Source organism: Benincasa hispida, chromosome 2, assembly GCF_027475165.1.
Source record: "Benincasa hispida cultivar pf3 chromosome 2, pf3_genome.v1.1, whole genome shotgun sequence".
In the NCBI taxonomy this organism is placed as follows: Eukaryota; Viridiplantae; Streptophyta; class Magnoliopsida; order Cucurbitales; family Cucurbitaceae; genus Benincasa; species Benincasa hispida.
In genome coordinates this window covers 6,252,842-6,278,249 of record NC_143479.1, presented here as the reverse complement: position 1 = coordinate 6,278,249, position 25,408 = coordinate 6,252,842, and the positions used below count along the sequence as shown (strand labels likewise).

The 25,408-nt window shown below is 37.8% G+C and overlaps 1 protein-coding gene across 6 annotated transcripts in view; it reads left to right on the top strand.

Annotated features, from left to right (window-relative positions):
• Positions 1-1,024: 1,024 nt before the first annotated feature.
• Positions 1,025-25,408, top strand: part of LOC120071440 (pre-mRNA-splicing factor ATP-dependent RNA helicase DEAH1) — a 46,306-nt gene continuing 21,922 nt past the window's right edge. The window contains exons 1-18 of one of the 6 annotated variants that reach the window (XM_039023727.2): positions 1,025-1,237; positions 1,327-1,508; positions 1,598-1,662; positions 1,750-1,803; positions 1,892-1,962; positions 11,602-11,705; positions 11,821-11,957; positions 12,103-12,288; positions 12,366-12,437; positions 12,578-12,664; positions 12,962-12,995; positions 13,095-13,149; positions 15,454-15,513; positions 15,730-15,801; positions 16,702-16,765; positions 24,682-24,761; positions 24,961-25,028; positions 25,098-25,155. In XM_039023727.2, coding sequence (XP_038879655.1) covers positions 11,606-11,705; positions 11,821-11,957; positions 12,103-12,288; positions 12,366-12,437; positions 12,578-12,664; positions 12,962-12,995; positions 13,095-13,149; positions 15,454-15,513; positions 15,730-15,801; positions 16,702-16,765; positions 24,682-24,761; positions 24,961-25,028; positions 25,098-25,155 — 1,073 coding nt within the window. In that variant the 5' untranslated portion in view covers positions 1,025-1,237; positions 1,327-1,508; positions 1,598-1,662; ... (1 more) ...; positions 1,892-1,962; positions 11,602-11,605. The remainder of the gene's footprint in view (positions 1,238-1,326; positions 1,509-1,597; positions 1,663-1,749; positions 1,804-1,891; positions 1,963-11,601; positions 11,706-11,820; positions 11,958-12,102; positions 12,289-12,365; positions 12,438-12,577; positions 12,665-12,961; positions 12,996-13,094; positions 13,150-15,453; positions 15,514-15,729; positions 15,802-16,701; positions 16,766-24,681; positions 24,762-24,960; positions 25,029-25,097; positions 25,156-25,408) is intronic. The other 5 variants (XM_039023728.2, XM_090310787.1, XM_039023729.2 and 2 more) reach the window with 5 other exon arrangements.

Below are 25,408 nucleotides of genomic sequence, written 5' to 3'. Positions count from 1 at the left end.
AGTTGCACTCTCCTCACTGTAAATATATTTCTGTCCACTTTAACCATAATCAATAAGTTGACCATTCACAGGTTGTTCGTACTTACAACTAGGTCAAAATTACCATTTTACCCCTATAAATATATATTGCTCCTCAAGCTCTCACTGATCCTCTATTGAACAATTAGTTTATAGTCCAACTAATAAACCATGATCCTCTTGATTATGAGAAGGCATGGCCCCGTTGTTCAAGACTAAGAACTAGTACTTAAGAGAATAACCTATTTGCTAACTCTAAATTAGGTAGGAATGAATTCCATCTTGTAGGACCATGTCCTTCAACTATCTATCTGGTGTTATCCCAAAATGGGAGGCTTATTGAGCAGTGTTGTTGGACTAATCTTACCTATGCAGATCAAAGGACAATTTCGAATAAACATGAATTCATAGTTAGCTCAGGATTAAGATCGAGTTATCTTAGGTCATCGAATTTGAAATAGTCAGTTTTAATATTAAACAGTCGTTATAAAGAAAAGTGACTATTTTGAGGTCCGGTCTTATACAAACATCTTTTTACATAGAATGCCCCACTCACATGTTTCCACATGAATGATTTTGAGATCACATCACTTGTAACAGTATACAAAGTGGGTCGCATCCAATAGTGTCACGAGGTACCCAATCTCATCCATATATTTATAGACAATTTTGGCTATAAACTAAAACTTGATTCATATTTATGTCTCTACATAAAGTTAAAGTATTCATACTATAACTATGAATTTGTTTAATATCAATAACATTTTATTGAATGAACAATTCAATAATACTTTTATTGATAAATAGAATATGTTTCCAATATTTACGAACGACGAATTTTAAGATATTCCCAACATTATCAAATTCAAAATTCCATGAAACATACACACATGCATCAGCCCTAGATAAAATCACACTTTAAACTACATTTGAAGAAGTTATTTTTCTAAATATAAATCTCAATGGTTGATTTTTTAAATATAAATCTCGATGGTTGATGTTGGCTAGATGGACCGAACAAATTTCAAAGAATTCTTTTAAAAGGGTGCTAGTCTAAGATACCAAGATTTTTTGCACGGCAGGAACCCCCGAACTCTCCTATATCTCTCACTGCGACGCAGCGATACTCACGCCGCCTCCTTCAACCACACGCCCGCCGGACGCCAATCATCACACCGTCGCTCCCCGCCGTGCCGTCGTGCCCCGCCGTCCACCGCCGGTAGTTTGTCCACTCCATCTTTCTGATCTCCCCCTCTCTCTCTGTTCCTGCGTCTCTCTATCTCATTGTTTTATCTCTCTTAATCGCAGCAGTGCCCAACCTCCAACACGCCACCCACGTCCGCCCCCAACCGTTTGCCGATCCTGAGCTGCCGTCGTTGCGAGCCGTCACCGCCGCCGGAGGTGATTGGGTCTGCGTGCACTTCGTTTCGAGTTTGAACTTAATTCCTTTAAGCATTTGGAGCAAATTTCAACAAAGAGACTTAGTTTTGGTTAGTTATATGGGGTTCTTGTTTAATTTGTAAATACCCATTAATCTTTGGCATAGATTTAATGTTACCCATAATGTTTCGAATGTTAGATTGAAGATTTGGAAAGTGTTAAGTTGCTGTCCAGCAGCTTCGAAAGGATTTCAGCGACTTTTTGGTAAATATTTAAAGGTTCTAAACCTTTTTGGATTGGTTATAAATGGTCGAATTGGATTTTAAACTCTTAATTATGGTTTATGTGTAGATTCGTACCTAAGGGCTAGGATTAGAAGTTACTTTAGAGCAAACCATGTGTTGGGTATGTTGTTTGGAGTTTTTGAGTAAAATTTGTGTTTTGGAAATAGGCCCTAACGTTTGGGATTAAGTTTGATTATGGTTTTTGTTAGGGGTTTTGATCCAAGATTTGCTCTAGGCCAGGAAGAAGATAAATTTCTTATTTTTCGGGCTCAATTTGGAGGTAAGCAACTTTACTATTGGAATGCCTATGTGTTAGGAAAAATAAATAAAATGTTATTTTTGGCTTTGCCAAATAGTTTTAGAAAAACTCATTATATTTTACATGATTGAAACGATTTTATGAGCATGCTATGAACATTATGAACTTTTATGATATGATTGTATGATGTGGGACCCATGTGAGATAATAAAAGTGACAATTTACCCTTCTATCACTAGCTATGTAAGACCGTGATCCTATGAGTACAGTACTATGTAAACCATGATACTAGGGGTTCACTATGTATGATCGTGATCATACGGATTCACCACTATGTATGGTTGTGATCCTACGGATTGACTACTATGTTTGGTTTTGTTCCTACGGGTTCACTGGATGAGTATGTTTATGCGCCTTCGTGGCATTTGATATTTGTGATAGGACAAATTAAATTGTTCACTTAGATGGACATCCATATTAAGCTATAGTACACAGGTCCCACTAGTTACAAACATTCAATTCATGTTGCATGTGATTGCATAGCCTGACCCACTAGTGATGCTTGGCGAGCAGATCTATTGATAATGTTATGGGATTAGAGAAAATGCTTTCGCTTATAGTCATGTTTTTAAGCAAAGTTTTAAGAATCCCAAACTAAATATTTGTTTTGACTTTTATTTAAATAGTCTTGATGAAGTTTTTTGCTGGTTTAGAAAATTTTTCAGTTTAAATTCCAATAGTCAACTAGTTTTGGTTTTGAAACTGCATGCATGTAGTAATGCCCCCATGTAGAGATTTTGAAAAGCTGGGTTGTTATAGTGACACTACTAAATTGATATGATAACGTTTATGTGATGAACATAACATTGACTAAACATGGCTTCTTATGTGTTTGATTTGATTTATGAATGATCATCATGTTGTTAGGCCACCAATTATATTACGGTATAGTAGGAGGGGCATTAAAGGGAAAGCACGTGTGTGTGGAAGTGTGGCTTCTGAGGTGTCTGGGGACCACAAGTAGTTAGGGAATTAGAAAGGGAATATATAGGAGAAAGAGTGTAGGGCAGGGGTATGGTCATTTTTTGGTGTAGGAGGTCATCTCTCTGAGTGTGGGGGAAGACAGTAGAGAGTCTTGTTCATTGTCCTTGTTTTTTGTCTATTGTGTTCTTCTGATCTTGTTATAGCCTTGGGCTTGTTCTTGAATCAATAAAGTCATTGGAGTTAGTTTCTTATCAAATTGGTATCAGAGCATCAAACTGGGAAGAATCGGCAAGATGGCTCAGAAGAGCTTTGAAGAGAAATTGGAATTGTTAGATCAAGAAATTTCTGGCATATGTGTAGAGATGCAGAAATTGCCGACAATTTGTCGACAGTTGAAGAGAATTTGGCATCATTGGCCAAGAGCATCAAACGTTTAGGAGTACAAACAAAGAAGCATCAGAAGATGTTGATTTTGTATGTCGCGGAAATGGCGAAAGACCATTCAACAACATGGAGAATTGTTGAAGAGTTCGGAAGTAAAGGAGATTCTGGAGAAGTGACTGAAGCAACTATGGATATGTTAATGAATGTTGCCAAATCGGGAGTTGAAGAGATGGTGAATGATCGAAGTAAGTTCAAGAAGGTGGAAATGCCAATATTCAATGGATCAGATCCTGATTCGTGGTTGGTCAGAGCCAATCGGTACTTTCAAGTCCATAAACTGACGGAGGCGGAGAAGATGGCTGTAGCTATAATCAGTTTTGAGAGAGCTGCCCTGGATTGGTATAGATCCAAAGAAGAATGCGAACCTTTCAAGGATAGGAAGGATTTGAAACAGAGATTGTTGGTGGGATTTCGATCCATGAGAGAAGGATCAATTTGCGGATGATTTCTGGCTATTAAACAAGAGAGGACGGTCGAGTATCGAAATGTTTTCGATAAATTGGTGGTGCTATTACTGCGTTTACCGAATGAAGTTTTGGAAGAGACTTTCACGAATGGGCTGGCTCCATGGATTAATTTTGAAGTGGAGTGCTGGGAGCCCGTTGGCTTGCACAAATGATGAAATTGGCCCATCGAGTGGAGAATCGCGAACTTATGCGACTGGAAGCAGGCCTAGGCAAACAAATCGAAGGTAAGGCCCAATCTCTTGCTAATAGTACTAAAACTAATTATTGAAAATTCTTGGAGAAACAGGCGTACCAATGGATGGTCAGGCTTTACCATTAGTGCAAAATTGTGAACGGTTAAAGTTGCAATAAAGGGTTGGTTTGCTGATTTCCAGGAAATGCCAAAAAGAAAGGAAGAAGAATTGTTAAAAGAAATAATAGAGGGAGAAGCATTGGTTGAAACTTTGGGGTGGAATTCAGTTGAGGCTGACTACTTTTCATCATTAAAAGCTGAGTTGCTGAATCTTTACAGATTGGAAGAAAGAAATTTAATCCATAAAAGCAAATTAAATTGGATGTTGTTGGGCAATGAAAACTCTAGTTTTTTTCCACCTTTTTTGGCCGCAAGGAAAAAGAAAAATCTAATCACTGAATTGATAAATAATCAAAGGGGAGCCAGCCAAATCGTTCCGCGAAATGGAAAGCCTTATTTTGAATTTTTATGATGCTTTATATACTTGTATTCCTGGAAACACTTACTGGTATTATTAAATTGGTCATGTGTTACCCCATCTCAAAATGCCTCGCTAATTGCACATTTTTCAGAAGCTGAAATTTATTTGGCCTTAAAGTCACTTGGCAAGAATAAAGCCTCAGGACCGGATTGATTTACAGTAGAGTTTCTCTTTAGGTTTTGGTATTTGGTTGAATAGAATTTTAAAGAACTATTTGAAGACTTTCATGAATCTGGAAGACTAAATGCTGTGTCCAAGAAAACTTCATATGCTTAATCCAAGAGAAAGATGATGCTGCTTTTGTAAAGGATTTCAGACCAATCAGTCTCACTACCTTAACCTATAAGATAGTTGCAAAGGTACTCGTAGAAAGATCGAAGAAAGTGATACACACCATAATTGGCTCATCCCATAATGCTTTTATTGAGGGTAGACAAATACTAGATCTAGTGCTAATTGCTAATGAGGTGGTGGAAGATTACCGAGCAAAAAAGAAAAAGGGTGGATTCTTAGACTTGATCTGGACAAAGCTTTTGACCGTGTAGATTGGGGCATCATAGAAAAAGTAATCACTTTGATCCACGTTAGATCTCTTGGATTATGGGATGCATGAAAAATCCCAAATTCTCTATAATCATTGATGGAAGGCCACGAGGTCATATTCTTGCATCTTGGGGCATTAGACAAGGCGATCCGTTGTCACCATTCCTTTTCCCCTTAGTTAGTGAAGTGTTAGGGGCTCTTCTTGATAAGCTTTATGGAAATGGTCTGTATGAAGGTTTTGTGATAGGAAAGGAGAAGATTCATGTTCCACTACTCCAATTTGCGGATGACACCCATATTTTTTGCAAATATGATAACTGTATGTTATTGAAACTGAAAGAAGCCATTGAACTATTTGAATGGTGCTCAGGACAGAAGGTGAATTGGGAAAAATCAGCCTTAAGTGGAATCAATATAGATGGGTTGGATTTCTAAATTGCAAGGTAGAATTGCTGCCTTTTCTTTATCTTGGTCTACCTTTAGGTGAGTACCTGAAGCAAGCTTCATTTTGGCAGCCAGTGATTGATAAGGTTCATAAAAAATTAGATAAATGGAAGAGGTTTAACTTGTCCAGAGGAGGGAGGGCTACTTTGTGCAATTCAGTTCTCTCCAATATTCTTACTTATTATTATATGTTCTTATTTGCAATGCCTGATAAAGTGATTCTTTCATTAGAAAGAATTATGCGAAATTTCTTTTGGGAAGGACATAAGGGAAGCAAAATAAACCATTTGGTGAAATGGGACACTGTTACACGTTCCTTAAGTGATGGAGGCCTCGGTTTGGGAGGTCTCAAAAACAGAAATATGGCTTTATTAGCTAAATGGGGTTGGCGATACATGGAGGAGAAAACTTCCTTATGGACGTAGGTGGTCGGAAGCATTCATGGGGAAGACCTCTTTAATTGGCACACGACTGGGAAGGCTGGGAATAGCTTGAGAAGCCCTTGGATTAGCATTTCGAGATTTTGGTCAAAAGTGGAAGCTTTGGCTCCTTTCGAACTTGGCAATGGTGCTAGAATTGTTTTTTGGACCGACCTATGGGTAGATGCACTCCCTCTGAATATTCGGTATCCAAGACTTTTTAGGATTGCTTTGTTATCAGGGGGATCCATAGTGTCTCATTGGGACCATATGCTAGGTTCTTGGTTTATTGTTTTTCGTCGGTTGCTTAAAGATGATGAGATAATATAGTTTCAGGATTTGTTAACTCTAATTTCAGGTAAGAGAATTTTGAAAGACTCTGGTACAAGGACATGGTCCCTAGAAGCTTAAGGTATTTTCTCAGTTAAATCTCTCACTACTCATCTCTCCCCTTCATCCCCTTTGGACAAACGACTATACAAGGCTTTATGGAAGACCAAAAGTCCGAGGAGAGTTAATATTCAAATCTGGATAATGATGTTTGGCCTTCTAAATTGTTCCTCAGTCATGCAGAGAAAGTTCCCCTCGGTCTGTTTGTTGCCTTCTATTTGCCCTTTGTGCAAAAAAGATGGTGAAGATTTGCAGTATCTATTTTTCAATTGCTCATATTCAGCAAGATGATGTTGGAAAATTTTCTCCGATTTTAATACTGCTTGGGTGTTTGGAGATAATTTTAGACGTAACATTTAGCAAATTTTAATGGGCCCTTCACTTAAGAAGCGCCCGAGGTTAATTTGGGTTAATATGGTTAAGGCTCTCCTTGCTGAGTTGTGGTTTGAAAGAAACCAAAGAGTATTCCATGATAAAGAAGCAGGTTGGATGGACCGGTATGATTTAGCACGAAGAAATGCTTCATCCTGGTGCACCCTATGCAAGACCTTTGAAGATTTCTCCTTACAGGAATTAACCTTTGAAGATTTCTCCTTACAGGAATTATGTTTAAACAGGCAGGCCTTCATATTCCCAGACTTTTAGCAGTTCTGTCTCAATCTTGTTTTATTTGGCATAATATTCTTTTTATTTTGTATTATTGTGTTTTGGTTAGTGATTTGTTTTGGGACCTTGATGTTCTTTGTTTTATCACCATGTTATGTTAGTATGTTAGTTTTGTATGGATATGATGAGGGCGCTAAGGGGGTGTTAACCTAGTTGAGATGTTCGAGTGCGCCTCCTGATCCTTAGGATCTTTTGCTCTTTGTATAATTCTCTTGTACTTTGAGCATTAGCCTCATTTTATTTTACTAATGAAGAGGCTCCTTTTCATTTAAAAGAAAGAAAATATTAAAACTATTGTTCCTGTTGTTGTGAAAGGAGTGAAATCAACTGAACCAACACCGATGAGAACAATTACTTTGAAAGGTGTGGTGGCGAGTGGTAATCGGCGAGAAGGTCCGATTAAGAGGCGGTCTAATGTAGAATTTCAAGCCATGAAGGAGAAGGGCTTGTGCTTCAGATGTGATGAGCGATACTCTGTGGGGCATCATTGTAAGGGTCGTGAGCAGAGAGAGTTGAGAATTTTGGTGGTTCAGGCAAATGGAGAGGAAGTTGAATTGATTGACGATAACGATCAACTAGAGGAACAAGTGATTGAAGATGCTTGAGGTAGAAGAGGAATTACAACTTGTAGAGGAGTTATCGATTAATTCTGTGGTAGGATTGACGAATCTGGGAACGATGAAATTAAAAGGCAGAATCAAAGGCGAGCAGGTGGTAGTCTTAATCGATTGTGGAGCGAGTAGCGACTCATAGTTTCATCTTCGAAAGGTTAGTGTCTCGTTTACAATTGCCGATGGTTGAGACCTCGAATTATGGTGTTATCCTTGAGTCTAGGTCAGCGGTAAGGGGAAGAGGGTTTGTAATTCGGTGGAATGTCATTGAAGAGTGGATGTTGAAGGATAGTTTTCTTCCCTTGGAGTTAGGAGGGGATGTAGTTTCAGGAATGCAGTGGTTACATTCACTGGGGGTTACTGAAGTCGATTGGTGAAACTTGACTATGACTTTCAGTCAAGGGGATCAAACGATTGTGCTGAAGGGAGATCCAAGCTTAATGAAGGCTCGTGTGAGTCTTAAGAGCATGATGAAATCCTAGACGGATACGGACCAAGGGTTCTTGATAGAGTGTCGAGCAATGGAAGGGGGAGTGTCATTGGTTGAATGGTATGGGATAGGTGAGGTGTATACTTGTCTCTGAATCTATACTTGCATTGTTAATGAAGTTTGAGGATGTTTTCAATTGGCCTGAAGACCGAGGAGTATTGAACATCATACACATCTGATTGTAAATGTTAGACCATATTGTTATGCTTATCAACAGAAGGAGGAAATGGAGAACTTGGTGGATGAGATGTTGTCTTCGGGAGTTATTAGGCCAAGTACCAGTCCATATTCAAGTCCAGTGTTGTTGGTTCGGAAGAAGGATGGGGGCTGGAGATTTTGTATTTATTATAGAGTACTAAAAAATGTTACCATTTCAGATAATTCTGGTAATTGAAGAGTTGTTTGATGAGTTGAACAGTGCTGGGATGTCTTCTAAAATTGACTTGAAGTCGGGTTATCATTAGATAAGGATGCACTCAGGGGATTTAGAGAAGACAACATTTAGAACTCATGAGGGCCATTATGCGTTTTTGGTAATGTCGTTTGGACTTACCAATGCTCCCTCAACATTTCAAACTTTAATGAATTCCATGTTTAAACCTTATTTGCGAAGGTTTGTGTTAGTATTTTTTTTTGACGACATCTTCATATATAGTGAGAATTTGGAGAAACACCTGAAGCATTTGAGTTGGTGTTGTCAATTCTTTGAGAAAATGAGTTGTATGCCAACCAAAACAAGTGTCAGTTTGCTTGAGGTAGAGTAGAATACTTGGACCACATAATTTCAGGTCAAGGTGTGGAGGCTGACCCTGAGAAAATTCGGGCAATGCTGGAGTGACCGGTTCCTTCTAATCAGGGAAGTTAGAGGATTCTTGGGTTTGATTTGTTACTATAGGTGGTTTGTTCAGAATTATGGAAGTATTGCAGCTCCATTGAGTCAACTATTGAAAGGAGGGGCTTTTGTGTGGCATGAAGAAGCTCATGAGGCATTTGAAAAATTGAAACAGGCTATGGTAACTTTTCCAGTGTTGGCATTAACTGATTTTAATCTGCCTTTCGAGGTGGAGACCAATGCTCTAGGGTATGGGATAGGAGCTGTTTTAGTATAACAAAGAAGGCCAATTGCTTTCTATAGTCATACATTGTCGGTGAGGGATCGTGCTAAGCCGGTATTGAAAGGGAGCGTATGGCTGTGGTAATGGCAGTACAACGATGGAGACCTCATTTGTTGGGGAGGAGGTTTGTAGTCAAGACTGATCAGAGAGCTCTGAAATTTCTGTTGGAGCAACGGGTCATACAACCACAACATCAAAAATGGATTGCCAAGCTACTGGGATATGATTTTGAAGTAGTTCATTGACCAGATCTCGAAAACAAAGCAGCTGATGCTTTCTCTCGTGTGCCTCCTACCGTACACTTAGCTCATTTATCAGTTCCTACTTTGTTAGATGTGCAAATTATCAAAGAAGTAATGGAGAGAGATTCAAAGTTGAAGGAAATTATTATTAAACTGCAAGAAGACGCTGACAGTGTTCCTAAGTTCTCGCTACAACAAGGTATTTTGAAGTATAAGGGTCGGTTAGTGTTGTCTAAATTTTCTACTTTATTACCTACAGTGTTACGTACTTATCATGACTTGGTCTTTGGTGGACATTTTGGTTACTTGAGAACTTATAAAAGGCTGACAGGGGAGTTGTATTGGGAAGAGGGATGAAAGAGATGTGAAGAAGAATGTGGAAGAATGTGTGGTTTGTGGCTTAAGATAGGATGAAGAAGCGTGTTGACCGGAAGCACGCGACATCTGGAGTTTCAAGTTGGTGATTTGGTGTTTTTAAAACTCCATCCTTATAGACAATCATCTGTCCGACAGAGAAGAAATGAGAAGCTGTCCCCAAATTTTTTTGGTCCTTACAAGGTGTTGCAAAGGATTGGACCGGTGGCTTATAAATTGGAGCTACCCCCTTCAGCTATATTTCATCCGGTGTTCCACGTTTCTCAGTTAAAGGGTGTATTGGGACAGCATCATGAGGTACAACCGATGATTCCTTACTTGTCTGAAAAGCATGAGTGGACCACTGAGCCTGCTGAGATCTTTGGTTATAGAAAGAATCCTTCAACAAATGTTTGGGAAGTGATGGTGGGCTGGAAAGGTTTACCTAGCCATGAAGCTACTTGGGAGGTTTTTGATGACTTTAAGTAGCAGTTTCTAGTCTTTCACCTTGAGGACAAGGTGATTTTGGAGAGGGAGAGTAGTGTTAGGCCACCAATTATATTACGGTATAGTAGGAGGGGCATTAAAGGGAAAGCACGTGTGTGTGGAAGTGTGGCTTCTGAGGTGTCTGGGGACCACAAGTAGTTAGGGAATTAGAAAGGGAATATATAGGAGAAAGAGTGTAGGGCAGGGGTATGGTCATTTTTTGGTGTAGGAGGTCATCTCTCTGAGTGTGGGGGAAGACAGTAGAGAGTCTTGTTCATTGTCCTTGTTTTCTGTCTGTTGTGTTCTTCTGATCTTGTAATAGCCTTGGGCTTGTTCTTGAATCAATAAAGTCACTGGAGTTGGTTTCTTATCACATGTATGGTTATTTTAGCACTGAATTGTGATTTTATCAGGGACCTCATGCATGTGTGTATGTTTGAAGGAATTTCGAATTTGATAAACTTTCTGCCTATATTGGAAAAGTGCCTGAGATGACATAGATTTAACATGGAATGACATAACTTTAGCCTATAATGACACTGATTAGCCTGGAATGGCACTGTTTAGCCTAGAATGACATGCCTAGATTGGCAAAAATTCTAGCTTGGAATGACACAATTTTGGATGTTTTGGCTAACTTTTAGGTCCCACCAGTTTTAATAATTTTTCAACTCATGATTGTATGTGATTGCATAGCATGACCCTTGTAATGGGGTTAAGAACGTACTAAACGCATGACGAAGTGATCGGTTGACGGTGCCATGGGATGGGACTAGTGTCATTGCTTCCTCTTCATTTCATGTGTTTGAGATATTTCATGTTTTGACTTAGAACCTTTGAGTTAGTGGTTTTAACTCTCAATGTTTCTTTTTATTAACGTTTTTTGGGGATGTCGAATTAAAACCTATTTTGGCATTCATTAATTTATCATAGTGATGTTTTGTTTACTTTATTCCCAATTTTATTAATTTAGAAAATTTACTTTAAGTTAAATGATCTTTTGGTTTTTGTTTTGAAATCACATGCATGTAGTAATACCCAATTAGAGATCTTAGAAAGTTGTGTCATTAAAACAAAATTTTCAAACTTTTGAGACTTGAATGTCCCTCAAACCAATTAGACATTGCTTCTCATTACTAGTTTAACTTCATTTCATGTTGTTTCTTAGAATTGAATTGTTGGTATTATTATTGTTTACATCTTTCTGAAAATTTACATAATTTGTCATTTAAATCTTCTTGTTGGCTAAATTGGTAGCCATTCCGTTTAACTATTATCAAACTCAATTTCAGGGAGATGGGGGGCGAAAAGGACTTGAAAACGTGGGTTTCGGATCAGTTAATGTCACTGCTTGGTTTTTCTCAGCCGACGATTGTGCAGTATATGATTGGACTATGTACTGCTTCTCCTTATTTAGTGATTTAACATTCCTTTGGGTATTTCAATTATCAATTGTGAAAGATATGGTATTTTGGCATATTTTTTACGACACGTTGACCATTCTATTGCAGCCAAACAAGCAACATCACCTGCCGATGTAGTGAGCAAGTTGGTGATCGATTTTTCCTTGCCATCTTCCGGAGAAACATTGGCTTTTGCTGAAGGAATTTTCTCTAGAGTGCCACGCAAGCAATCATCTGGTTTAAATGTATCAGTGAAATTTTGTTTACAATTAATATGTGATTTATATATTAAGTGTTCTTCGCTGTTCCATTACCTTCACTTATTGCATTTACAGCTTCCTTGACATTGGATTATTTAATCTATTATAATTTTTTGTTGTCCTGCCTCAGCTTTATCAGAAGCAAGAGAGAGAAGCTGCAAGTTTGGCAAGAAAGCAGAAGACATATGCACTGCTTGATGCTGATGACGAAGATGTTGAAGATAAAGGACGCAGCAGTGATCCCAGAGAAACAAAAAATCGCGAGAAACATTTTAGAAAGAAAAATGAATATCAAGAAGATGAAGATGATGAGAAGGTATGATATATGAAATGGTATATATATATGTTCTTTTAAGCGGGTTATTTTTTCTCTGACTTGATGTGTCAATGCAGGAAAGTGCTATTGAAAGAGAAAATAGACAGGTTAAACGACGGGCATCTAGTTCTGAAGATGATGGCTCTGAGGTACACATTTGGGCTTATTTTGGTACACCTTCATTAATAATGTCAAATGTTTCTTTAGTACTTGGATGTATCTTTTACTCGGATAAAAATCTATTCAGTGAAACAAGTTCTCTTAACATCAAGTTTAAATCGAAATGCAGTCAGAGGAGGAGCGATTGCGAGATCAAAGAGAGAGGGAGCAATTAGAGCAAAATATGAGGGAAAGGGATGCTGCAGGAACCAAAAAGGTATACTTGTATAGAGCTAACTTGCTATTCCTTATTTTCCCTCTCTTTCAAAATTGATTCATCCTTTCTTATTTTTCATTTTCTTGAATCATGATAAAAAATTACAAGCAAAGTCTAGATTTAAACCAAATAAAACATAAAACTATGGAATCTCACAGACCCCACCCAACACTGCCGCCCCAAAAGAACTCCTCAGGACTCATGCTCTTTTTGCGGACTTCATACATCAATGAAATCTACAGTGATGTTCTAAGAACTTCATTATCTCTTGTTCTGATTCTAGTCATTCTTTGACAGTTAACAGAGCAGAAATTGAGCAGGAAGGAGGAAGGTAACTGGTTTTTAATTTAGTTAATACATTGTTATAACGGAAATGACATGCACTTTTTTCAGCTTACACTATCATCCTCGTTCATCTAATGTTAAACAGAAGAGGCAATTCGAAGATCAGAAGCTTTGGAGAATAATGGAATTGATACTTTGAGGTTTACTACTGCTACATTCACTTAGTTTTCTTCATGGTTTTACCTTTATTTTCTTGAGATAAATATTTAATTTTTACAGAGAGTTTAAGGAGTATGTAAAATATTTGCCTGCGGCCTAAGTTTGAAACGCAACCAAGCATCAGTTGAATGAGTGCAATTATATCATTACAATGGGAGCTATCTTGGATCCAAATAATAGGACAATCTAGGAGAATTATAGTAATTGGGAGGAAACTTAAACACTAACTAAATTTTATTGGCATCTATTAGACCTAACCTCATCGATGCTTAGGCAATGGCAGGCCCATCTCTTTTTGGCATGATTCTTGACTAGGTCGTGGAGTGATTGCTATTGCTTTCCCTTGTCTTTTCTGTTTAACTACTTGGCCTACTAGTATAGTCGTTGAAGTGAAGTTTGAAATTCTGACAAGGCTACTTGGGATTCAGGTGAACTTTGAGTTTTCGCCATAACCTCAATGATTTGGAAATCATTGAGTGGTTTAAACTTTCTCTTCTTCTTTCCTTGATTTTTTTATGGAATCTTGATAATTATTGGTCTTAGCCACTTGATCCTTCCAATAATTTGCTCTTGTTGGTACGGTACACCTTCACCCAGTGCTAGCAATCTTACTCAGTGATTTTGAATAAGACTTTTCCAAAGAAGATTAATACCTTTCTCCGAGCGCTTAGTCTTGGTGCAGTTAAGACAACTGATCATTTGTATTGAAGAATGCCTTACTTTCAAGTTTCACCTTCTCCTTTTTCTTGGTATATTACGTGTTCTGAGTCTCCTGGAACTTATTTGCTCATTGCTCCTTTGCATCCAATTATTGGATGACTATTCCGGATGCTTTTGGGTGGTCTTTGGCCTTGCTGAATAACATTTATAATTTTTTTGCTTCTATTTTGGTGGGTTATCCTTTCCATGGTGTGAAGAAATTATTATGGGCTGCTCTTAACTGAGTCTTTTCTTTTGTCTCTTTGGAGAGAAAGGAATGGTCGCATTTTTAGACATATCTCTTATTCCTTTGAATATTTATGGATTTGATTCTTTTGAATACTTTGTGTTGGTGCAAATGTAAATACCTTTTTATTAATTGTCGCCTCTCTACATTAATTGCTATTTGGGAACTTTCTTGAAATCCACCTCTATGTGTTCGGAGTTCTTCCTCTTTTATTTCATGTTATCAATGAAATTTGTTTCCCCTCAAAAAAAGAAGAAGAAAAAAAGAACTCTTATGGTCGGGGCTTCTGGTTCTTCTTTTATGTACATGATGTAACAGTTTCATTAGTTTGTTTTCGGTTTGTTTTACACTTCTGTGAATAACCAGTACCTAAATCAATTTGTAAGTTTGTAAATCAGTTTGTAACTAACTCTAGCCTATAAATAAGGGCTAAGTCCTTCACTTTGGAAATAATACAAGATCAAGTCAGTTTCTACAAGTGGTTTACACCAGTACAATTCTTGCAACCAAGGAAAAGGTTTTGCTTCCAATCAAAGCTCGACGTTGAGCATTCCAGAAGTTATGTGCTCCAAAGCACCTAATGAGGATCTGAGGGGAGAACAATGCTGCTTCCTGGTAGTAGCTGAGTAACTAGACAGGGATTTAGAAAAAAAAGACCCAGAATTATATCAAGGGAAGAAATCAAGTCCTTATCAATAGTCAATCCAACATTTTGGAGAGAGAACGAAAAGAGGCTCCATTTGTGATCCGTATGAACCATCTATTACTTAAAGGTCCTTTTGAAGATCAAGTTCCATCTGTCGTTTGACATGTCTGACATTCTTTAATAACCTAATTTTTTTTATAATTAAAAAATTGGAGCATCCTGGGAGTTTTCTTCCGGGAACAATGGAACATCTCGATGCCGATGATCAAACCAGTAGGAGATATTACACTAATTTTCCTGATTGAATTGGTGCAATCGTCAAGAAGTAGCTTGTAGTGAGTAATATAGTTTCAAGGTGTTTCAAGGTGTTTCTGCCGCTATTTTCATGGACATTCTAAATTAATCATTCTGCCTTAGCAATTCGGTATGTGTTCCTGTGATAAGATATCAAGGTTAAGTTCCTCAACCAGTCAATTTATAGTTTCTTAATCCAATATGTTTTGGCAATCTACTCTTAAAGATGCTTCGTTAGGTTTTTAACATATTTGTTCAAGGGAAGACACATTGCATTGAATATGTAAAGAATTAGGAATTATGGTGTGTAATGACGTAAATACAGAAGTGATAATTGATAAATGCTCATTGATAATGAAATTTTAGATACTCATCATCTAACTTTCCTTACTGTTTCAGGAAAGTTTCAAGACAGGAGTATTTAAAGAAAAGGGAGGAGAAGAAACTGGAAGAAATCAGGTATAATGGGATACATTCAGTTGGCACAGTTGTTTTTCATCTTATTACTGGTGTTATTTTTTCATCTGGGGTCAATTTTCCGTCCAAGAAATTGAAAGGACATTACATCGTTCTCTCAATTAATTTTGTTTTTCCGTAATCGTGATGTCATTTTCTCTCTCTCGCTTCATCTTATATTTTATTTTATTTCTCGACTTTCGTGATGATCAATACCAGAGATGATATAGAAGATGAGCAATATCTTTTTGAAGGTGTGAAGCTTACTGAAGCAGAATATCGAGAGCTAAGGTAAGAGTTCCATTCTTTTTTGCCATTTCTTTTGTTTTTTATTTTTAAATGATGATGTTAATACTTAATAGTTTGGTTCTCTCTCTCTCTCTAATTTCATTGTATTTTATCGTGTCTGTTTGTAAGCTTATAATCAAACTGTTTCCCTAAGTTCTTTAGGTGTTCAGATGTTATTTTCATGGGAGATAGTAGTTTGGTTTTTTTCTTTTTATAGAATCAAATGCGGCCGCACAATTGATAAGCTAGTGTTTGCGATGCAAGATTTTTTTTTGATATGGTGGATGGTTTTCGTGTGTTCTATATATATATACTGCTGCAAATATTTCCTCGTGTTTGAAATAAACAAATGAGTAGTAGTTAATGATGCTTTCTCTCTCTTGTTTTATGTACTCAGATATACTTGTAATTTTAGTTTTTGTTTTTAGTTCTTTATATAGAACTTGGTGCTTGCTACCATATTGATGTCATGCAATCTCATGCTATTGGATTTTTTAATATGTTCTTGGCGGGTGATCACTGATGTGTTCTGATGTGATTTTTTTCCCATATAGGATCCAATGAGGATGTATACGCCTAGCTCTTTATGGTTTATATAATATATGGTGTGCTTTTACTAGTGTCCGTGAACGAAATCTCTTAAGTAGTCCAGTCATTTAAGATCATTATTTTATCTTTCAAAGAAGTCATACAAGGACAGTACAAAAGAAGATCTTATCATTTGACCGTGCTGTACGAATCCTTTTTGTTCATTAGTTCCTGTTCACTTTTGAAATTTTTAAATATTTAATATTCATTTGATTGTTCAAATATTCTCTCTTTACTATCTAAAAACAATAGGACTTTCGTGGTATAAGTTTATGAAAATGAAACCTGGTGAAATATTTTGTTTGTCATTTCCAGGTATAAGAAGGAAATATATGAGCTTGTGAAGAAGCGGACAGATGAGGCTGATGACATCAATGAGGTCATATCTTTGATCTTTCTATTTTTGTTTCTTCGTTGTTGTTCTTCTTCATTCTCTTCTTCCTCTTCTCTCCCTTTCATTCTTTTAATATCTAATGAGTATTTTGACAAATTAATTGAAATTCCTTTAGTACAATAAGATAAATTAAAACAATTTGGAAAGCTAAAATTTTAAACATCTGCTTTTTTGCCTATCTGGAAGTTTTAAGATGTTTCTTTTTATCACATGAATCATAGATTTTTTTTTTTAATATTATTTTAAATAATAATAATAATGATGCTTTATTTATTTTTATTAACTTTTCCCTCATTCCGTTTAACCTTTGTGTGTCTTCATTTCTCCCTTTTCGGTTTAATCAAGATAAGAAGTTATTCTAACAGCTTTAAAGGGATAAGCAAGATATCGGAATAGCATTACGGATATTGTTCAATGTTGACATGGTATAGAACTCATTTCATAATGTTAGGGCCTCAATTATGAAGGATTTACCAGAATTCACCATGCCCTCCCTAACCCTCCTTCCTTCTCCTTCCTTCTGACCGTCTCTCCCACCCCTCTCCCTCTGCCCCCCTCTCCCTGCCCCTCTTCCGGCGCTTCCACCTTCTCTGATCTCCTTTCTTGCCCTGTATTTTAACCCTTGCTGCTTCGAGTAAAAGGCAGTTTTTTGTGCAAAAACCTTTCGACTCCTTGATAGGAGTGCTTTCCGGTCATGGAGATTAAAAGCTGCAACATTATGGGTCATTTCTTTTGTATGTGGCAAGAGGGTCCAAGATTCATAGTGGAAGATTTGAAAAAAGGACAGTCCTTGTTCCTTTCTTTAGCAACAACCATTTGGCAGAAAGAAGGCTTCAGAAGACTTTTGTTTGCCTCAACGGTTGAGTTCTTTTTGTTAAAAGAAAGAGTAGATGAGAGTTTCATACGTCTAGCCAAATTCAGAGTCAAAGACAATTGGTTTGTAAAATGTGCAGTGTGGCCTACCACAGGGGGAAGAAAGAATATTCATGTTCCTTATGGGGTTGGATGTTCAGGCTGGCAAAGAGTTCAAGGAAATGATTGATGCTAGCATCCATATCTTCAAAGATATTTCAGTTCAACAAGCCCCTCAAGTGAAGAGTTTCTCAGAAGTGGTGAAAGGTACGTTCTCTCAACCATATCTAAAGCCTTCAAAGTTTAGGAATGTTGCAGCTCAAAAATCCTGTAGTAAAGGTCAATTAAATCAAGAAAAGGGTTCTTATTGGATTCAAAAAGATCATGAAGTTCTCAAGGAAGATTTTAGTAGTTTATGGCTCATCTCAAGGCTTTTAGTCTTCAATGATTGGAAGGATATTTCGAAGGTAATGGGTGAGGCCTTTAAAACTGGTGTCACTATCAATCCTCTGTTTGCAGATAAAGCTCTAATCAAAGTCAGCAATGGTGATTTGGCCACATTGATATCAAGTCCGGGTATATGACAGTCGTTTGGTCCTTTTCACTTGCTGTTTGAAAAGTGGAATCCCAAAATACATGGAAGAGCCTCTGTGATGAAAGGTTTTGGTGGTTGGATTTCAATCAAGAATCTTCCTATGGATTATTGGGGAAAAAAGACCTTTGAAGCCATAGGTGCTTATTTTGGGGGTTTGGAATCAATTGCCTCAGAAACTCTTAACCTAACTAATTGTTTGGAAGCCAAAATTCAAGTTAGAAGAAACCTATGTGGATTTATGCCAGCCACAATCGAAATAAAGGATGCAATTCGTGAGAATTTTTTTTCTAAATTTTGGAGATGTGGAATGTTTAGAAGCTCCTCCTAAGGCAGTGGGGAATTTATTATTTAAGGACTTCTCTAATCCTATTGACCTTGTTAGGTTAAATGATGTAATTAAAGATAAAGGAGTTAATTTCAAATTGGATATTTCGGAGTGGAACTCCCTTGTCTCTTCACATTCCAAACCCACCTTTTCAAGGAACTCGAATCCGGTTCAAGAACCCCTTCAAAGAGATGAAATTTACTTAGAGGAAGTCGAGAAGTCCCATTCCCCCCTTGCAAGGTGCTTAATTACAAAGAATCCAACTTCCCCTGCCTCCTTTACTGTCGAGGAAGATGTACTGCCCACTGTTAGTGAAAAGTTTAATGTGCAAGAAATTGAAGAGTCACTGCACTTTAATTAAAAAGTTGAAAAGATGCCTAGAGCCTTTAAGAAGAGAGAGAAGGGAGAATTTAATGGGGTATCCAGCCCCTTGGCCAAAGAATTTGAACAGTCACCTATTCAAAAAAATGAAAAGTCACAAGGAATTAAAGATAATTGTTTTTCGAAGCAATCAGCAACATTTTTATCAAGCAGCAAAAGTGACCCTTCGTCTTCCAAGGCTGCTGCTCTGTTCCCCTGTTCTAGTCCGGGTAAGTCTCCTTCCCCTGTTTTCACTAAAAAACAGGCTCCTCTGCTTCAGCTGGCCCCCGAGATAGCCCCAAAAGTCCATGCCTCCTTCTCGGCACTCCTCCTTCCTCCCTGCAGTAAGCAAGCGCCAAAGGCAAGCAAAACAGGGGCTAAACGTCAGCAAAAATTAGCATCCCCCCTGCCTTTTTAAATCATTTCATCAGAAGAAAGTTAGCCAAGGACTCATCCAAGAAACCAAGCTTTAAAGCCAAGTCAGTGGCAATACACAACCCGGATTTATTAGAAGCCCAATGCACCCAAATTCAAGGACAACCTCAATGTTCTAGGTCAGGCTCCCCTTCTCCTCTCCCTACTCTCTTTGAGCACTCTGTTTTTTCATTACCTAATACAGAGGTTACATTCTTGAGAGGTTCCACAACCTATCCAGGGAAGTTCCCAGCAGATAAAGGGGAGGTCCTCATTGATTAAGAAGTTTGGGCAAATTCAGTTGGTTTTTCAGAAGAAAAAAGTAAAGAGGACCCTATTATTCAAGATTTGAACCCCCTGTTTCAGACAGAGGATGACACTATTTTAGAGGTTGTTAGTTCAATTTTTCCAGCTATTCCTTGTGATCTTCCAGCTCATTTAACCTCAATTGTCAAGGACTGCCATCTCATCCTCGATTAATGTTTAGAAATTGAGGTTACAATCCTCGAGTTAAGTCCGAATCATGAGAATTGTGTCGTGGAATACTAGAGGCCTGAAAGATGTTAACAAAAGGTTAGCTCTCAAGCGTTTTCTAAAGAAAATTAACCCTACAGTAGTTCTAATTCAAGAGTAAAAAAAAGACAGCTTTGAAGTGAGTTTCATCCAAAGCTTGTGGAGTTCTTAAGATATTGGCTGGGAATGTGTGGAATCTTATGGTTATTTAGGTGGTTTATTGACTCTATGGGATAAGAGTTTGATCTTGGTGATTGGAACTTTGAAGGGGGGGTATTCGTTATCAGTAAAATGCATCACTGCTTGCAATAAGACTTGCTGGATCACTAATGTCTATGGACCAAATGATTACAAAGAGAGAAAATTCATGTGGCCAGAGCTGTTATCTCTTTCATTTTATTGTGTAGAAGCTTGGTGCATTGGGGGAGATTTTAATATCACAAGATGGGCACATGAAAGATATCCATTGGGCAGTAGCACTAAAGGAATGAGGAAGTTTAACAACTTTATAGACCAAGCCAGTTTTTTGGAGATTCGGTTGGGAAATGGCAGCTTCACTTGGTCTAGGGAAGGAGTTTCAGCTTCAAGATCTCTCTTAGATCGATTTTTCATCACCAAAACTTGGGATGAGTTGTTTGAGAACTCTAGAGCCAACAGACAAGTAAGATCCTTCTCGGATCACTTTCCAATTTTTCTTGAAGCAGGAGGGTCGTTCAGCTGGGGTCCTTCCCCTTTTAGATTTTGTAACAGCTGGTTGTTTTATAAGGAGTGCGTCAAGATCATCGAATCAGCTTGGGCTGTAGTACCATTCAAGGGTGGGCTGGTTTTGCCCTTAATCAGAAATTGAAAGGTGTAAAGGCAGCAATAAAGGAGTGGTACTCTAAATTTCAGGAAGATCAAAGAAGCAAAGAAGAGGGGCTGTTAAAAGAAATTGAAAAATGGGATGCCCTTGCTGATTCCTCTTCCCTTGATAGCAGTGAATTGGCACTTAGATCCACTTTAAAGTCAGATTTAATGACTCTTTAAAGATTGGAGGAAATTAATTTAATTCAGAAAAGTAAGTTGAATTGGTTGAAGTTGGGAGATGAGAACACAAACTTTTTCCATAAGTATTTAGCTGCAAAGAAGAGAAGAAATTTCATTGCTGAATTAATAGATGATCAAGGGGTGCCAACAACTTCTTTTCAAGAGATTGAACATCTAATCTTGAATTTTTATAGCAACATATTCCTGAAGTCTCCAGGTTTAAGGCATCTTCCATTAAACCTTGATTGGTCTTGTATCAATGCTACTCAGAATTTAAGCCGACAAGCCAAGTTCTTTCCTGAAGAAATCAGGGCTGCTGTAAGGAAAATAGGAAAATATAAAGCACCAGGACCCGATGGCTTCACAGTGGAGTTTCTGCTGAAATTTTGGCACTTGATCAAGGATAATCTGCATTCCACCTTTGAAAATTTTTATAAGAATGGTAAGCTAAATGCATGTATAAAGGAAAACTTCATTTGTCTTATTCAAAAGAAGAAGTTAGCAGTCAAAGTAAGTGATTTCAGGCCAATTAGCTTAACTACAGTGATATATAAGGTTGTTGCAAAGGTGTTGGCTGAAAGATTAAAATTGGTAATGCCTAGCATTAAAGCCTCTTCCCAAAGTGCCTTTATTGAAGGAAGGCAAATTTTAGACCCCATCCTCATTGCTAACGAAGCTGTAGAAGAGTATAGAGTGAAAAAGAAGAAAGGATGGATCCTCAAACTGGATTTGGAGAAGGCCTTTGACCGTGTGGATTGGGATTTCCTAGAAAAGGTGTTGAAAAGTAAAAACTTTGATCAGAAATGGATTGATTGGATTTTGGGCTGTGTTAAAAATCCAATGTTTTCTGTATTCATCAATGGAAAACCAAGGGGAAAAGTGGCTGCCACTAGAGGCCTTAGGCAAGGTGATCCCCTCTCACCTTTCCTTTTCCTTCTAGTAAGTGAAGTTTTAAGTGCTCTAGTGACTAAGATCATTCAAGCCGGTCTATATGAAGGTTTTGTGGTTGGCAAAGATAAAATCCAGATCTCCATCCTTCAATTTGCGGATGATACGCTCTTGTTTTGTAAGTATGACAGCAACATGGTTGCAAGACTAAAGCAAACGGTGGAGTTTTTCGAATGGTGCTTAGGGCAGAAGGTAAACTGGGAGAAATCAGCCCTTTACGGTATAAATGTAGATGATAATGAGCCGCTTTCAATGGCTGCTGCATTAAATTGTAAGGCTGATCAGCTTCCAATCCTCTATCTTGGGCTGCCTCTTGGAGGATACCCGAAGAAGCTGTCTTTTTGGCAACCAGTTTTGGATAACTTCCAAGCCAAATTGGATAAGTGGAAGCACTTCAATCTTTCTAGAGGAGGTAGAGTCACATTATGTAAATCAGTTTTATCCAACCTCCCAACACACTTCATGTCTATATTTATATTGCCGGAAGGAGTTGCTTCGAAATTGGAGAGAATCACAAGAAATTTCTTTTGGGAAGGGCACAATGGCAGCAAGCTAAATCATTTGCTGAAGTGGGATATGGTTCAAAAACCATTAACAGATGGAGGCCTCGGCCTTGGTGGGTTCAAACTTATGAACCAAGCCCTTCTTGCTAAATGGGGCTGGAGGTTCTTCAAAGAAGAAGGCTCATTTTGGGGGCAAGTTATCAGAAGCATCCATGGCACGGACCCTTTCAATTGGCATACGGCAGGTAAAGGGGGTAGAAGTCTAAGAAGCCCTTGGATTAGTATTTCTAAATCTTGGCTAAAAGTTGAATCGTTGGCCACTCTTAAGCTTGGAAATGGTAGAAGAATTGCTTTTTGACTGGACCCTTGGGTGGGAGCAACTCCTTTCCGTTCCTTATTCCCAAATCTCTTTCGAATATCTTTGTTACCAAACGGTTCGGTTGCTGACCATTGGGACACCAATTTGGCTGCTTGGTCAATCACCTTCCGCCGATTGCTTAAAGATGAGGAAATCGCCTCCTTTCAAGATTTGCTTGGGGTCATTGCAGCAAGGAAAGTTTCAGAAGTTGTTGATAGCAAGATTTGGTCTATCTCAGCCTTGGGTCTCTTTACGGTCAGCTCACTTAGAACATACCTCTCCCACTCCTCCCCAATGGATAAATCGCTATTCTCGGCCCTATGGAAGACTTGCAGTCCAAGAAGAATTAATATTCTTATTTGGATAATGCTTAGTGGGCAGTTGAACATAGCCTCGGTGTTGCAAAGTAAGATGGCAGCCAACAATATCTCTCCCTCAATTTGCCCTTTGTGTCTAAATTGGTCAGAAGACTCCCTCCACCTTTTCTTTCATTGTTCCTATTCAGCTTGGTGTTGGAATAAGTTGCTGTCCTTCAACATCTCATGGGTTATGTGTAATAACTTTAAGGGAAACTTGCAGCAGCTGTTAGTTGGTATAAACCTTCACAAACCCAGCAATTTTCTATGGTTAAATGCAGTAAAGGCACTGCTGACTGACCTTTGGTTTGAAAGAAACCAGAGGGTGTTCCATGATAAAGTGCTTGGATGTCAAGATCGGTTCGAATCAGCCCGTCAGCTAGCTTCTTCTTGGTGTATCCTTTCCAAGCACTTTAATGCCTACAGTTTATCAGAGTTTAATCTTAATTGGAGGGTGTTTGCCTCCCTCCCAAGTGACGGGATTTAGCCTCTTCAGCATCCAGTGGTTCTCTTAGTTTTTTCATTGTATTTTTCAGAATGTTCATTTAATTATTAGCCCCGTTGTTTGTCCTTTTGGGTTTGTAAAGAAGTTATGCTTCCGATTTAAGCTAGTCTTAGATAATTATTGGATATGATGAGGGCGCTAAGGGGGTGTTAACCTAGTTGAGATGTCCGGTTGCGCTAGCTGATCCGTTTTGGCTTTTTGATGTTACTCAGCTCATTGTATAATCCTCTTGTACTTTGGGCTTTTGCTCGATATTCTCTTTAATTAATGAATTGTTTCCGTTTCAAAAAAAAATTATGAAGGATTTTATGGATGTTTCTTAGAAGGAAGAGAACATATTTCTGATAGTTGGGGTCATGGTTGTTCTTTGTGGCAAAATATGTGATATTTCTAATGCTTTGGCAGTTGAGTTCTGGCTCTTGCGTTTGTTTGGTATTGAATTTACCTTTATTTTTTTTTTAAAAAAATATATATATAAGGAATAGTTTCATTGGTTGAATCAAAGGGTATACAAAGGGTGTTTCCAAGGAAAGAAAAACTATGACTATGTGCAAAATACACTTGGGTACAAAAGCTCCTTGGAGGTGTGAACCTCGTTGAGGCACAAATTCCTAGGAAAACAACCCTTTAAAAGTACTGCTACACTTTTACTGCAAACTCTCAAACTTCTTATCTACCCTTGTTTTTTTTTCTCCCTTCTTTGATGAAAGTACTTATTTGAATTTGAATATATAAAGAATTTGTTTTTTTTTTTTGGGCAAAAAAGAGGGAGTTATTTACAAGTGGATAAGTTCTTTCAATTCGCATGTTGTGACTAGTGAAAATTTCTTTTATCCATTTTTTAAATAAGTGGTATAGGTCAGTTCACATCGTCGTTACCAGTAAAGGGAAATCATTCTTTCTCCATTTTTTTAGTACCATTCTCAGTTGGAAAGAAACATTTTGGATGTCTAGGGATGTCTAAAAGATGAGTCCTAGACATCCAACCTATCCATGTTTTTTTTTTTTTTTTAATTAAAAAAAAAAAGAATCCTTTCAGGATACAACTCTATTGTTTCTACAATAAAGCAATGGATTTTTGTTACTATGATAATTCTCATTTATTGATGAATTGCATATTTCATGTTTCGCTATATTGGAGTGCAGTACAGGATGCCTGAAGCTTATGATCAGGAAGGGGGTGTTAATCAGGATAAGAGGTTTGCAGTGGCATTGCAGCGATATAGGTTAGTTGAACTCTTCGAAATAAATGGTGTCGTAATATTTCCAATTGAGTTTTTGAGTTGATTATAAAGAGAGTATAACTGTAAAAGAAGTTGGATAAGGAGGTCCCATGAGAGTGGTGAAACTTTGTCATCTATTGTTGCTCTCTGTCAATGGTCCTGTTATCTTGTCGTAATCTTTGAAATCTTGTTATCCTTACAGGGATTCAGGTGCTGCCGATAAAATGAACCCGTTTGCCGAACAAGAGGCATGGGAAGAACACCAAATAGGTAAGTGCCACGTCTTTGAGGACTTAGTCATGCTCTTTCATCAGATTCTGAAACAAAATTATCCTTCAGGGAAAGCAACAATGAAATTCGGTTCGAAAAACAAAAAACAAGCATCAGATGACTATCAGTAAGCATTTTATGGTTCTGAATTTTTCCTTTTACGTTTCTGATGTTTTGTTAGAATATTTTACTATTGTTACGTTTTTTGTTGTATTTTAATGCTCATTAATGATACCAGGTGGATTGTCATCTTTTATTTGGAACATATAATATCTTCCATTACCATTACATTTTTACAAGATGTTTCCATTTCATTTCATTTTATTTATCCCTTGTAGCAGGCTCTATTATAATAGAGAAAATGAACATCTCCTGAATCT